General features: G+C 33.5%; 2 protein-coding genes across 2 annotated transcripts; one reads left to right on the top strand and one right to left on the bottom strand.

Annotated features, from left to right (window-relative positions):
* The first annotated feature begins 374 nt into the window (after positions 1-374).
* On the top strand, positions 375-860 carry LOC132625598 (leucine-rich repeat extensin-like protein 1). The gene has a single exon (XM_060340208.1). The coding sequence runs from the start codon at positions 375-377 to the stop codon at positions 858-860; it is 486 nt and encodes a 161-aa protein (XP_060196191.1).
* Positions 861-6579: 5719 nt separating this feature from the next.
* Positions 6580-9047, bottom strand: LOC132625586 (tetraspanin-8-like). The gene is made up of 2 exons (XM_060340198.1): positions 8447-9047; positions 6580-7079 (listed from the first exon to the last, which is right to left on the bottom strand). Exons 1-2 carry the CDS (start codon positions 8945-8947, stop codon positions 6777-6779), a joined length of 804 nt encoding a protein of 267 aa, XP_060196181.1. The 5' UTR covers positions 8948-9047; the 3' UTR covers positions 6580-6776.
* Positions 9048-14725: the final 5678 nt, after the last annotated feature.

Here is a 14725-nt window from a genome sequence, read left to right as displayed (position 1 = left end):
GACATATTCTAGAGGTAGCTAGGGCCTTGAGGTTTCAAGCATCCATACCTATTAGATTTTGGGGAGAGTGTGTCAGGATTGCTGTTTATCTCATAAACAAACTACCAACTGTTGTATTGAAAGGTAAATCACTATATGAAATACTCTATAACAAGGTAGCAAAGATAGATCATTTAAGAGTTTTTGGGTGCTTGGTATTTGCCTCAAAGTTGCCTAGATCAGACAAATTTGCCCCAAGAGCCAAACAAGCTATTTTAATGGGATATTCATAAACAAAAAAGGGTTATAGGTTATCTGACCTTCACACCAAGTCCTTTTTTATCAACAGAGATGTTACATTTTGAGAATCTGAGTTTCCTTTCAACACTGATCTTATGGACACTGATGATATGTTTCTTCCTATCCTACCTGTGACTCCTGTCCTCAATCCCTCACCAGCACATGTCTACCTTGATCCTTCTACTCCTGAGCATTCTACTGTTGCTGACTTACCTAATGTTGCAGACTCATCTCCTACTCCTTCTCCCTCAGATGCCTTAGATCAAGAGATTGACCTGCCTACTCCTATACCAGCAGAGATTGAGGACAATCACATCCCTCCTATCCCAGAACCACCACCACCTGCTGCCACTGAACCACCTCAACCAATCTTTCAAAAGCCTTTGTCAAATCCTAGAAAGACATCCAGAGTCATCAAACCTCCAGTCTGGCATAGTGACTATATAACTCCCACAACCTACAAGTGTTCATACCCTATGGCACATAGTCTATCATATGCAGGTCTGTCCCATGCTTGCCAAGCTTACTTGAGTGTTGTTTCCTCAACCATAGAACCAACAAGTTTCAAGGAAGCTTCTTAACATCAACATTGGATTGATGCCATGAAGGCTGAAGTAGCTGTCTTAGAACAGAATCACACTTGGGAGTAGTGCCTCTACCACCTGATAAGAAGACAATAGGCTCCAAATAGGTATATATGATTAAATACAAGGCCAATGGTGATGTTGAGAGATATAAGGCAAGATTGGTTGCCAAAGGATACAATCAACATGAAGGACTTGACTACCATGATACCTTTTCCCCAGTGGCCAAGATGGTCACTGTGAGGACTGTTATTGCTGTGGTTGCTTCTCATTCTTGGCCCTTGTATCAGATGGATGTCAATAATGCCTTTCTCCAAGGTGATTTGGAAGAAGAGGTTTATATGGAATTGCCTCAGGGTTTCCAGAGGCAGGGGGAGTATGTATGCAAGCTGACCAAGTCCCTCTATGGTTTGAAACAAGCATCAAGGCAATGGAACCTTAAACTCACAGAGGCACTACTTTATGTTGGCTATTCTCAGAGTGCTTATGACCATTCCTTATTTACCAAGAAGGAAGGGGCAGAGATTGCAATCATCCTAGTGTATATGGATGATTCACTCATAACTGGGAATAGCAGCAGACTACTAATGGAGGCAAAGGCATCATTGAACCAAAAATTTAAAATGAAGGATCTTGGAGACCTCAAGTATTTTCTTGGAATTGAGGTGCTCCAGTCCAGCCAAGGGATCCTACTAAATCAGAGGAAGTATGCACTTGAACTAATTTCAGATGCTGGACTAAGTAGTTCTAAACCAGTCAACACTACTGCATATCAAAGGCTTATTGGGAGATTATTATATCTGACCATTACAAGGCCTGGCATTAGCTTTGCAGTACATGTGTTGAGCCAATTCATGCAACAACCAAGTTTTCACATTGGGAAGCTGCCTTGAGGCTGGTCAGATACATCAAAGGGTCACCAGGACTGGGAATTCTATTGTCAAGCAATTCAACCACATAACTTACAGCTTACTGTGACTCAGATTGGGCATCCTGTCCCAACACAAGAAGATCAGTCACAGGATATGTGATCAAGCTAGAAGATTCATTAATCTCTTGAAAATCCAAGAAACAGCAAACAGTCAGCAGAAGTTCAGCAGAAGCTGAATATAGAAGCATGGCTGGGGCAGTTTCAGAAGTTATTTGGATCATAGGAGTGCTGAGGGAATTGAATGAGGTAGTGGTGACACCTGTGACACTGCACTGTGATAGCAAAGCAACAATTCAAATTGCTGCTAATCCCATATTTCATGAAAGGACCAAGCATAAAGACATAGACTATCATTTTGTCAGGGAAAAAATCAAGAGTGGTCTCATTCAGCCTACCTATGTCAACACCAAAGTTCAACTTGTTGATTTACTTACAAAAGGGATTGGAACTACTCAACACTACCTTCTCTTATCCAAGCTAGGTGTGTTAGATGTCTTCTCACCCTCCAGCTTGAGGGGGAGTATTGAAAGGCAGGAATATAAGAGTAGAAGTGGTAGTTAGGCTCAATTAAAAGTTAGTTAGATGGAGGGAAAGTTAGTTAGTTAGCTAAAGAGGAAGTAGAGGTTCGAGTATGAGCTGTACACAGCTGTACACACTTGAGTGGAACTAGTATGATTGCATATAAAGATCTACTTGATCACATGTTTTGTATGATGAAATAATAACTCCTCCACCATTTCTCCTACTCAGTCATTGTTCCTCTCCATTGATCAACATGAGTTCATCATGATGTAACAAATGTAAAGCTGCATCGATCACAAGTATTAGTGTATCTAATCCACTACTTTTCACAATCCTATCGCCAATATTTTATCTAAATATATGATTGTAATTAATAGCATTGATTAATCTACTGTCCTACTACGTATTATTTCACCGCCTTCATGTATTTATGATTATTATGTTAATAAATTAGACATTAAGAAGAAGGATCACATTTTGTAACGACTAGTTAATATATAAAATATATATTCATCTCGTAGAATAATGTCATTTATAAGAAAAGACTTTCTCCGAAATTGTTTACATCGCTGCTTTCTACCAATAGTTTGCATATATTTCCATTTTGTGAATAGAGAAGTTATAGCTTGATAGTGTTAATTGCCTAAATGCATTTAAATATGTGAAAAGAAGATGTGAATTTATGTAAGTTAGATTTCAGATAATGACTTGACTTACACCAAGAAGTATTTATTCTGCTCACAACTGTTAAAGATTAAAATAATGCATTATGCATGCTAGATATTAGGTAACCAATTGATCATTGCTAATGCTATGATCAGCGACTATCTAATTCACAGATGTGAAACTAATACAATCAAACCTCTCTATAACAGCATGGTTGGGTCCGAAATTTTTCAGCTGTTATAGAGAATGAATGTTATACACCTATAACAGCATTGACATTTAAATAATACTTCGCTGTTATAGGCAAAAAAGATGCATAAAATCAAATTTTCATTTTAATTGTCAAATTCTAAGCTTAATCACACTTTGTATAACGGAGGAAATCATTTAATGATGAAAATATATATATATTCATATGATATTTTTTTTGTCATAAATAGTGTATTAAATGATCAAATATTTGGTCAAAATTTCTACTCTTATTATTGGTAATCATAGATTATGTTTTTATAAAGATGGTTAATTATTATATTACCGAAAAAAGAAGATAGTTGTTATTTGGGTGGTAATTTTACAAAGAACGTACTGCAATAAAGTCGGTTGTTGTTGTTATAGGTGAAATGTTGTTATAGAGAAGTAAAATATAACATAAAAAATTGGTTCAAAAAAATCTTAGCTGTTCTAGAGAGGTGCTGTTATATGCGGGTGCCGTTAGAGAGAGGTCTGACTGTATTTGTAAGATACTCCATCAAGTAACGACTTTTATAGCTTATCAGCATTAGTTCAGTGACAGAGTAGGAGTTCAAGACACAAGATATGTTGTTTCATGGTGGGCAATTTGCACGATGGTCCTTATTCGGGGATGGTCTTTAATTTCTGCCCCTCAAATTATTGGTCTTTAATTTGTGCCTTCACTTTAATACCCTGAGGTTCTGAGTTCGAATCCGGCTCAATAAAAAAAAAAGTTTCGCAAGGCAGAGTTTCGTAGCAAAATTATGCCTATTCAGGCAAAATTTAGGCCTTAAGGCAAACTTTTGCCCAAAATTAGGCCTTAAGGCAAATCTATACCTTAAGGCCTAACTTTTGTTCGAATAGGCCAAATTTTGGATAAATGTTAGGCCTTAAGGCAGAGGTTTCGCGAAAGCCTTGACTTGCGATTTTTTTTATTTTTTTTGATTGACTGAGCGGGGATTCGAACTCAAAAACTCGTGATTTTTCGGCCACTTTTTTAAACGAAGGACAAAAATTAAAGACCAAAGCCTTTGAAGGCTCATGCAAAAAAAATGTTTCATGGTGAGGCGTTAAAATGAATTGGGCCCAGCCCAACCTAGCTTTCATGGGCTAGGGCTAGATTAGCCCTTCAAAATATCAGCTTACCCAGCTTTAAGCGGACCAATCAGTCCAACCTTATGAGATAACAAGCTAATTGTGACTGGGTTTAATGGCCTGTTTAAAGAAAAAATGATATAATAATACTACTTACGATTCTATATTACAAAACATAAGAATACTTTTCCTTGATTACAAAACATACCAGCTTAATTACAAAACATAACGGATATGAAAAAAATTAAAAGTCCATCCTTCCCTTCCCCTTCTCTAATCTGCCCAGATCTGGAAAAAAAGCAACCGACCCTTCCCTTCCCCTTCTTTGTCACAATTTGCTCAGATCTGGAGAGAAAAAAAAAACCGCTTCAAGCCAAAAAGAAGAAGTGGACTACGTGGGAATAGCTAATTTTCCCGTCATCACCTCAGCCTTCTATTTTCTCTAAATTTTATTTTTGCAAAGTCAAATAACTTTTGAGATTTTCTCCATGTATACCGCTCTAGTTGTCATCTTTCAACTTATGCTTTATTACAATCTTATCCTAATTAAAACACCAAATTCTGCTTTTTGATGAACACTTTGTTTACAGAAAATTAGGTTTTCATTATGTTTTGACTTACTCGTTTTCATTTGTCCGTTAGATAAGGAGAAGACCTTATGATAAGTTATATGCTATCGGAAGTGGATTCTCAATTTTGAATTTATAGGTTTTGAATTTTAGAAAAAGAAATTTATTGGGTACACAAGGCAGTTGAGTTAATTGGCCCCTAGAAATTCAGAAGAAACAAAAACTTCTATTCTGATTTTGGACTATTTGGAAATGTATTAATATTGTATGAAAGTAATTGTATACAATGTTGTATTAAATTTCATCCCAATTTGAAGCGAGATACCAAATTGATTTAAATTTGTATAAAATGTTGTTGTAGTTGTATCAAATTTCCAAAAACCTAACATGGACTTTATACAAAATTTATACAGTTATATACGTATTTCATACCATTTTTATACAGTTTTCATATGCAAAAAATGTGAGAATTCTAAGCATTGAGCAAGATATACATATTTCATAGTATAATTTTCATACACAAAATTGAGTGAAATTTTTAAATTGAGCGAGATATACATATTTCATATACAAAATTTTGAGCGAAAATTTTAAGCTTTGAGCGAGATATACACATTTCATACACAAAATTTTCATATATGTTTTGTAAGAAATCTATTGGTATGTTTTGTAAACTGAAAAGTATCATCATATTTTGTAAATATACCTTGTTCTTACATATATATATATAAGTTGTTATTCTCCCCCGTTTAAAACGAGACAATTTGCAAGATTGGCTTTTGCTGGGGGTGGTCTTTAATTTTTGTCCCTTAAAATGGTGGTCTTTAACTTTTGTCCTTCGCTAAAAATCTCTTGGTTTAGGGGTCGAACCCTCGCTCAATCAATTTTTTTTTAAAAATTCGCAAGGTAGAGTTTGGATTCGTAAGGCGGAGTTTTGCATGGATAGAATTTGCATGAGCAGAATTTTGCCTTGCAGTTTTTTTTTTTTTTTTTTACGAAGCTGGGGTTCGAACCCACAACCTCGAGGTATTAGGCGAAGGACAAAAATTAAAGACCACCAATTTGAAGGCCAAAAATTAAAACCACCCCAAATGAAAGAAAGGTTAATCCGCGCAAAAAAATGTTTAAAATGGGTTGAAGAATCTTAATCCGAACACACCCAATTAGAGGGCCTGGGTTGGGTTACACTTGCGGGCCAAGTCCATTTTGGCTCCATATATGAATCGTTGAGAGTGTCTCAAAATTGAATTGTTGAACAAGTATCAACTCATAACAAAAATTTAGTAAAGTTTATAAATACAGATATATTGGGAACTATAGATTGGTCCAATTCTAGCCCCGCAAAACATCCTAAAATTGAAAATTGAAATATCATAGCACAGACTCTCCTTAAGACTATAAATGCTGAAAAGAAAAATCAAGGTGAGCAATAGCAAATTGTAACTGGTAGGTAGAACAATCAGTTGGGCATGTCTCTATCTGTCCCCAACACAACAAATGGCCATAACACATTAACTAACTCTTTCCTATCTTTATTTCTTGACTCTAAGCCATTTGTTCATTAGTTCAAATCAAGAACATACCAAATTCTCCACCATACCAAACGAAACGATCGTTTGTTGAACTGAAAAAGACGTAAGACAGGATGAAGTCATGATTTCATTGAGGAAAAAAGAACTCGTTTATCTACAGCAAATTGACATATTCTAAACAACGAACTCGTGTATTAATAGGAATTCACATATATCCAAAGTAATCAATTGGTCCAACAAAAGTCGAAAAATACTCCTCTGTACATGAAAGAGCATGAAAACATACTAAATGGTCTACTCCATATAATATGCGACAAAAATCTGAAGAGGTAATCAAAAGGGCATCACGAAAACACTAGGAGCACTCTTAAGGGTAACGCTTATAAGAATTGTCACGCCTAGTGTTTCTAAAAGCACAGCATCCAACAGAGTAGACAACAATGAGGAAGACGAGGAATATGATATTAAGTACAGCCACCCTCTTCCAGTCACTCTTGATATTGTCTAGCAGCCCGGCTTTGCAGGATTCGCAGCTATAACACAAGACATTAGGATCGTTGCTCCACAAGTTACAGTCTGGATTGGTCAAGGATGAGGTTGAATTCTTGGTCCAATTAGTCGGGCTCACGTAGGTAAAGTTGCAGTCATTTGATGGCTTACAGCAACCAGACTGCAAGAATTAAACATGTAACAGATTAGATAAAAAAACACACACACACAACGGGGCATCCCTAATTTAAAGGAAAGGAAAGCGGACCATGGGGAGAGCAACAACACGAACTTCGGGTGTCATTAGATTCAATCACAAATCAACAAGGAGAAAGTGCACAATTGTTTGATGGAGACATCAAACCACAAAAAGGGGAAAACCATAACAAGGAAATAGTGATATAGTAAAAGTTATAACTCTAAAGACATAATCAGAAATTGATTATATTAAACAGAAACACTCAGATAATATGATATCAAGAATCAAGGAGCTGTAGGGCCTCTAGGCATAGATGTAACAGAGTAAGTACAAATCAAGAAGTAATCAACTAAGTTTCCAATTTATAGGATGCGTTTACACCAAGCCAAAATAGCCAATGAATATAAAGTTGTGTCTTTCCCGCACAAATATATTACTTATCCATGGTTAAGTGAAGTATGTATTTTTTCATATTAATTTTGGTGTAAATACCACGTGTGGGTAATGATTTACCATAATATCCTAGTGTATCAACCTTGGAAGTGAATTTCAGAAAATCAAGTTATGTAAACTTTCAACTGCTCCAAAAAAATCCAATAAAGTTCATACATGGAACCAAAAGAAGATCCATTCAACTCACACATACAAAAATAAAAAATATCCAATAGGTCATCAAACTTTCATGACTGCCTTTAGGCTAAATAATGAAGGTATGTAAAATAAATTAATAATTAGGTAAACAATTCCCAAATTCAAAGTTGTAAGTTTTAGGAGTAGACGTGGAGGATGCTTTGCTTAGAGGTCCAACAAGACTACTTATCAATATCTATACTCAACAACCATGACCAATTAATGGAACTGAAAAAGGTGCATATCTTTACAGAAAAAGCCTCAACTTGTTTTTATATAAAGAGTCAAAATCTTAAAGCTTTCAACTAAAGTAAACCAGAAAACCTCATACAGTGCATAATTACTAAAAGGGCCTTACTAAAAAGCATGTCCTAAAAAGTCACAGGCCTTTCATAGTCAACTAATCAACCTAAAACTTAGTAGGCGTTTGGCCATAGAAACAAATGAAAATTTTTAAAGTTGGGTTTGGTTATAATTTTGCAAATAATATTTGGTTATTTAAATATACTGAAAATGCAAAAAGTGGAAATATAGGATATTAGGCGCCTGAATCTTTTATCTCGAGATAAAGTGGAAAAAATGAATAATTCTAATGATCAAACGGGTCCTTAAAGAATGAAGAAGCGTGAACAAAGCCCCTTTACATGGCCAACCTCCAAAAATAAACAAGAACATGGAAAAAAATTACTCAGACAAAAATGATGGGATCAAATTTATACCTGAAGAGCAGAGAGATGTTTTTTGTAAAAGTCTTCAACTTTTGTGCTAGACTCATCATCAATCAAAGTTTTGCAGATCTTACTATCCTGCAAGCAACTCTGAATCCTACCCCAATGATTATTAACCCTTCTTGTCAACCAATTAGAATAATCACCAAGCCTATACTCTTTATAGCCTTTACCAGATAGGGCTTGACCAGCGCCCTTATTAGTCACCACAAAAGCAAAAATAGTGAAGCAAAAAATCAAGACAATCAACAAGAACATAACAAGAAGGTAAACCCATAGAAGCCATGAAACTCTACAACATGAACCAATTAGACCCGCTAATGAAACCAACATGACAAAAACTCCAAGTGCTATCACAGGCTTTTCAAGAAACCTCTCACACTCTGTATCTGCTTGCCTTGATAGCCATATACCTCCTCCTATGATTGGGATTGAAATCAGAAATGTGATTATGTTGAGAATTCCTACTAAATTGTTACTCACACGCATCATTTTGAAGAAACTGAAAAATGGGGTGTGATTGATTGTGGTGACGTTATGAGAAAGTTGAAGAGGTATATATGGGAGTTTAAATGGAAACAACGGTGAAGTCTTAATTTTTGATACAAGGGTGTGTGGCGCGTGATAGTTCCGTGCGGGAATGTGAGAGTGGGGTTGAAAGGTACTTAATATAATAGAGTTGAGAAGTGATGTGGGTCACGGTGACTTTTTGGAGTTTTTAGTCGTAATCATTTCGGAGAAGACAAAAAGGATAATTATTAATTGGAAAAGAACAAGTCCAACTTTTATTTGTTTTAACTTTTTTTTTTTTTTAAAGAACAAGTCCAACTCCTTTTCACTCTCTATCTTTTTTTTTTTTTTTTTTTTTGGATTTTCAACCTGCCAATATGAAAAGGAAAAAGAGGAAAAAGAATTGTTGTTCTCTTTCGATGTCCGATATTCATATTGAATATCTGAATAATCCGGATTTACTTTGTGTAAGATCACTAAAAAAAGAAAGATATTCTATAAGGATCATTTTCGTATTTAGAAATTGAACCCGAAACGCCTACATAAAGATAAAAACTTTTAGATGAGATGATCGCATGCTTCAATCCTGTAACAGAACATATAGAAGTTCTGGATATTAGACCTTCACGTGGGGATCGATGAAGAAAATAATTTTAAAAAATAAAAATATGCTCTTTTAAATAATTAAATTTTTAAATAAAATGATCACATCTTATTTATCATACCACAATCATTTTGCGATCTTTTAATGTTGTTTGCTTGAGAATAGGTGCGTTGGTTGAAATGCGATATTTAAGACAAAAAAATATATCTTTTTCGAGTTTTTAATATCAAAACATCATGAAAATAACGCATATTACCTAATTCTCTCTGTCTCAATTTTTGTGATATACTTTTCTTTTTATTGAACTAAAGTTCGATCACTTGATGTTGTTCATTTTAGAAAGGTCTTCTCCTTTGGTCAGATTGTATAAAAATTGAAATAATTAAGTTATGATAATTTTCACAACTTGTGAGATTTTTATGTGTGTGAGGAAAATATAACTTTAAAAATCTAAATTGCAAGTTCAAATAAAATTTCAACATAAATCATCATAATTTCATATCATGATTTCAAACCACATCAAAATGGCTCGTAAGTATCTATCAACATCAAGTAGACGGTAATAATGTTTTGTTTTGGCAAAATTATGAACAGTAAATAGATCCACCTGCCAATATCTGACCATATACGCAGCAAATGGATTTATATTATATCTGCATGACATTGACCCAATGTGTATAAGTCAGCGTAACGTGTAAATTTGTACTATGTTGTAACTTTAGCATATGATGAATCTGCTTGGAATTTACTACATTTAATCATTTACATGTCAGTTTTAATGATTGACATATGTGTAATGAGAAAAATATGTAGTAGTCTGGTACTGCAAAACGTAATTTTTTTCCTCTGAAGTATTACTTTTCATCAATTTGTTTCCTTAATTTGAATTGTTTGTAAAGGCTAGATTCATCAGAATTATATTATCATGAAAATTAGTTTTCGGGGTTTATTCATGTCCTGTATAATTAACGTATAACTCGTCAACTTTTGCCTACTATCTACTTTTGACTTTTCATTTTTGTTTCCCCTAAAAATTGTAAACCAAGAGATTAATTATTTTATCATATATCTTAATGGAGATAGATTGGAACTGCCTAGATAAATACGCTAATATATATATATATATATACACTAGTTGCACGAGGCCGTGTTAAGCCCGGGCCCAAACTCGAAATATAAAAACAGTTTGCAACTGTTATCAATTAATCATAATTTTTTTACATATTTCTACTACATAATTAATTTAATGTAATTGAGGTTAATCATATCTTGTTGATAAGTTCTAATAATTATTAACGCTTATTCGTCATATAATTGGATAATTTCTAAATGAGGAAGTAAATTTGGTAGGAAAATAAGAAAATACCAGGTGATTAGATATTCTATACACCAGCATGCTAAGATATGATAATTGCAACTCGGTGAAAATTATAAATTGAAAAATAATTTTGTCTTTTTATGAATTTGTGAGTATGTGGTTTTTATTTATAGATAGAAATAGATTTCTTTTTATTCACTTATTATTTTGTGTTCAAGGCTTTATGCTACTTAAATGTGGGTTTTAACTTTAGTTTAAACGAAACTCAATAAATAATCTAAATTCATAAAATAAATCTCGAGTTAGTTCTTTATATATACTTTATGATTAAAAAAATCAATTCTTAGTTAATCAGACAAGATTTGATGAATATGGTCTTTACTGATAACGCTACTTTCATTTTCAACATTATACAACATTGTTCGGTAATTTTTTACTTTTTGTATCTGTTAGCAAATATGATCTCACTAAAGAGGTAAGGTATTGGGGGTTTAAAATAAATAGAGACAAACATATGGAGAAACATATGACGTGAGAAATGTTTAAAGGTAAAATAAGACACAACAAAAGTTTCAGCTGAAAAGGAAATTTTGGCTATAAAATTACCTAAATTTTACCAAAATGTTTAAGGACATCATAAAAAAAGAACTTCCTCCGATCCATATTATATGATTTTTAGTTTGGACACACCCTTTATGAAATCACTCACCAATAGAAAGTAAGAAATCGTTTTACTAAATTTATCCTTAATTAAATACCACAAATTTAATATGATTTCTTGGTTATATATAAATTCACTTATCTAAATAAGCATAAATTTTAAAATAAATAATATATAAAATAAAAATATATTTAAAACTAAATATAGACGTTAAAACAACCATATAATACGGTCGGAGGAATAACCTAATAAGCAGTAAGAAGAGATTGTTAAAAATTGTCAGAATGGATTGTTAAAATGTTGTCAGCATGGGTTGTGATGGGTTGATTGGGATCCCTCTACTCTTAACCAGAAGTCATGAGTTCGAACTCCTGAGAATGAAAAAAATTATTGGGAGCGTCACCCCTAGAAATTGACGCAGCAGTGCATGATCCGAATTTAATCGGAATCCAATACGAATACGGTACACCAAAATAAAAAACCCAAAAAAAAAGGTTCTTGAAAAAGTTGCACAACCGATCAATGATAGAAGTCCATGAGTGGCCTTCATTTAAATGAATAATAGCAAAAATGAAAACATGGCATGAAAAGTCAATTGGTGAGCAGCCACATGCAAGCACCATATCAGATTTCTGAGGTTGTGAAGGGCTCTCGCTCAATGGATCAAAGGTACGTCGAGGATAACAGGCTGATGACTCCCAAGAGCTCTTATCAACGGAGTCGTTTGGCACCTCGATGTCGACTCATCGAGTCTCCCCGGCCAATCCTCAGTCGTCCGTCCTTGTTTAGGAGAAAACCGAACCACTATCTCTTGATTGATCTGTTTTTTTTACCTTTACAGCTCGCATTCCAGGTGTCATCTAAGTGAAAAGTTCGAGGTTGTGAGGACGACAAATTTTAAGTATCCTCACTTATATATATAGTTAATACAAGGACTTGGTTCAAATATTGCTGAAATAATGCATATTCTGGTGCTATTTCTTTATCCCGTTAGGTTTGACCAAGACTGCAAGGAAAAAATAAATTCATAGTATTACATTATTATAAAAGCCTTACTAAGACTTTAGCAACAAAACAAAGAAATCTGAAGAAGGTAGGCACAAGTCATTTTTTATACTCCTAAACAAAAATTTAGTTATGACCATTATAATGAATAATGAAAAGTCTTCTGTCTCATTTATGTGAAATTATTTGATATACTAATACATTAATTTTGGCTATAGATTGGAAAAATTTATTTCTTATATTTCGCTTTCTGTATTAAGTTGGAAAAAGGACAATTTATGAGTGTATTAAAACGATAGATATGGAAAAGGAAAGACAAATAGACGATTACCAAGCATTTCGTATTCTAAAATTAAAGGATATTGCACATTGAATCTGTCCAAAGGGTAGTTGTGTTTGAATAGGAGAGGGTGATTAGGAGAGGGAGGTTCGTCTTCAATTTTCCCTTTTCTCCTTCCAAGAGAGTTAATTAACATAGAATTGGCCATTTTTGTGAGACTTTTTCTTTAAGAAAGTTTCCTTTAAAGGGACTCCTTAGACTTTCTCTAAAATCATTGTAATATCTTATATAGTGTCCGGGTCAATTTGCACGCATATCAACTAATTTAACAAGACACCTGCTATATTTGGTTAACATTTTCTATGTTAAATCTTTTTTCAGAACAAAACTAATCGTGGTAGCTTTCCGAGAAGTCTCATATAGTTTCTAATTTCAAGTCCTTTTATTGCCCTCATGTATGAAAGTCTTTCTTGTTCTTGACAAATTCAATGTGAACTCAGTTTTCTTGTCAATGTATCTTGATATAACACTTTATTTTGTGCATATAGTAGCATAGTCTCTCTATACCAAATCCAAAGCTCAACAATTTTATGAAGTGGATTGAAGATCATAATTTACTTACGTTTTAAAATAAATTAACTACTACTATATTTTTAAGTTATGGAAAACGTATAATAAAAAAATAGAAGACATATATTTTAAATAAAGTAAAGCTGGGATAGAGGATTTTTTTTTTTTTTTTTAATGAACAAAAAGGATGGTGGAAGTAGTCAAGTAGCCATTTTGACCAAATAATAGGAAAACTTCAATATCAACCGTAACTTAATGTGCAAGTATTATTTTGTATTTTCCGCTTTGCAACTCAATGTATCGGTCCAAAAAAAGGTGGTTCCGATCATGCATTTTAGCTAATAAAATTGGATATCTCTAGGTTTAACTAAGGAAAGTTAATTTGATTATTATTAAACAATACTTTATTTCCCAACAAGATTCATTGCACATTGAATATGTTTAAATGATGAAATGGAACTCTTTCTTTCTGTTGCACTTAACAACAATACTTTGCAAAAACCTTTTGTACAAGATGTGAATTGGCCGGCAATTATTATTATATTTTTTTGGTAGAAGAAATCGGGAGTCTTTTACTTATATGTACAGTGTGTTAATACGAGAGGAGGAGATCCAACAAAACTAGACAACTATTGGAACTTTTAACTTTTATTTATATATCAGTGTGCGAGCATCTAAACTATTTGACTAGAACAAACTATTTGTTCACCAAGCCAAAGAGGCAACTATATTCTTGTTTACACATAAGGTAGGAAAGGAACTACCCTTTCATATGATTCGATTAGACAGTTTTGGATGAGAAAGCTCATTGTATCATACGTGGTTTGTTTTCCTACTGGAACATATAATGAAGTGAACTGAAGAGTTGGGCACATCAATGTTTCGTTTGCTACTCCTAACATTTCATGGATAAAACAAGATTATCAATAGATTCATTTCCCTAGCTTACCATAGGTCAATGAATAAGACATAAAGGTAACCTCTCGACCTCAACTTTCCAAAGTGAATTCAGAATCTAGCGTTAGTAAAATTTAAATTACAATAATCTTATTGATTATTTAGTAGATATATAAATGTTCATCCCTTATTTTATATGTATAAATAGTACTCCCTCCATTCCATATTACTTGTCCATTTTTTTTTGTAAGTCAAACTATATAAACTTTGACCAACATTTTGAGATATATTTTTTTACCATATTAATATGAGAAAAATTACAACTTACAGTAATTTTCGTGTTTTTTTTTAATATCTAAAATATAAATTTTAAGTATTGAATTGATCTAGTCCAATTTAACTGCAAAAATTAGTCAATTTGACTC

The sequence above is a fragment of the Lycium barbarum genome, unplaced genomic scaffold, assembly GCF_019175385.1.
Source record: "Lycium barbarum isolate Lr01 unplaced genomic scaffold, ASM1917538v2 unchr_scaffold_07, whole genome shotgun sequence".
Taxonomy (NCBI): Eukaryota; Viridiplantae; Streptophyta; class Magnoliopsida; order Solanales; family Solanaceae; genus Lycium; species Lycium barbarum.
Note: the sequence above shows the minus strand (reverse complement) of the source record. Positions and strands in the feature narration are given on the sequence as shown.

Coding starts and splice junctions, on each gene's coding strand:
- LOC132625598 (XM_060340208.1), top strand. CDS start 375: ATGGACACTGATGATATGTTTCTTCCTATCCTACCTGTGACTCCTGTC.
- LOC132625586 (XM_060340198.1), bottom strand. CDS start 8,947: ATGATGCGTGTGAGTAACAATTTAGTAGGAATTCTCAACATAATCACA. Junction 7,080..8,446: donor AACATCTCTCTGCTCTTCAG/GTATAAATTTGA, acceptor TAATTCTTGCAG/TCTGGTTGCTGTAAGCCATC.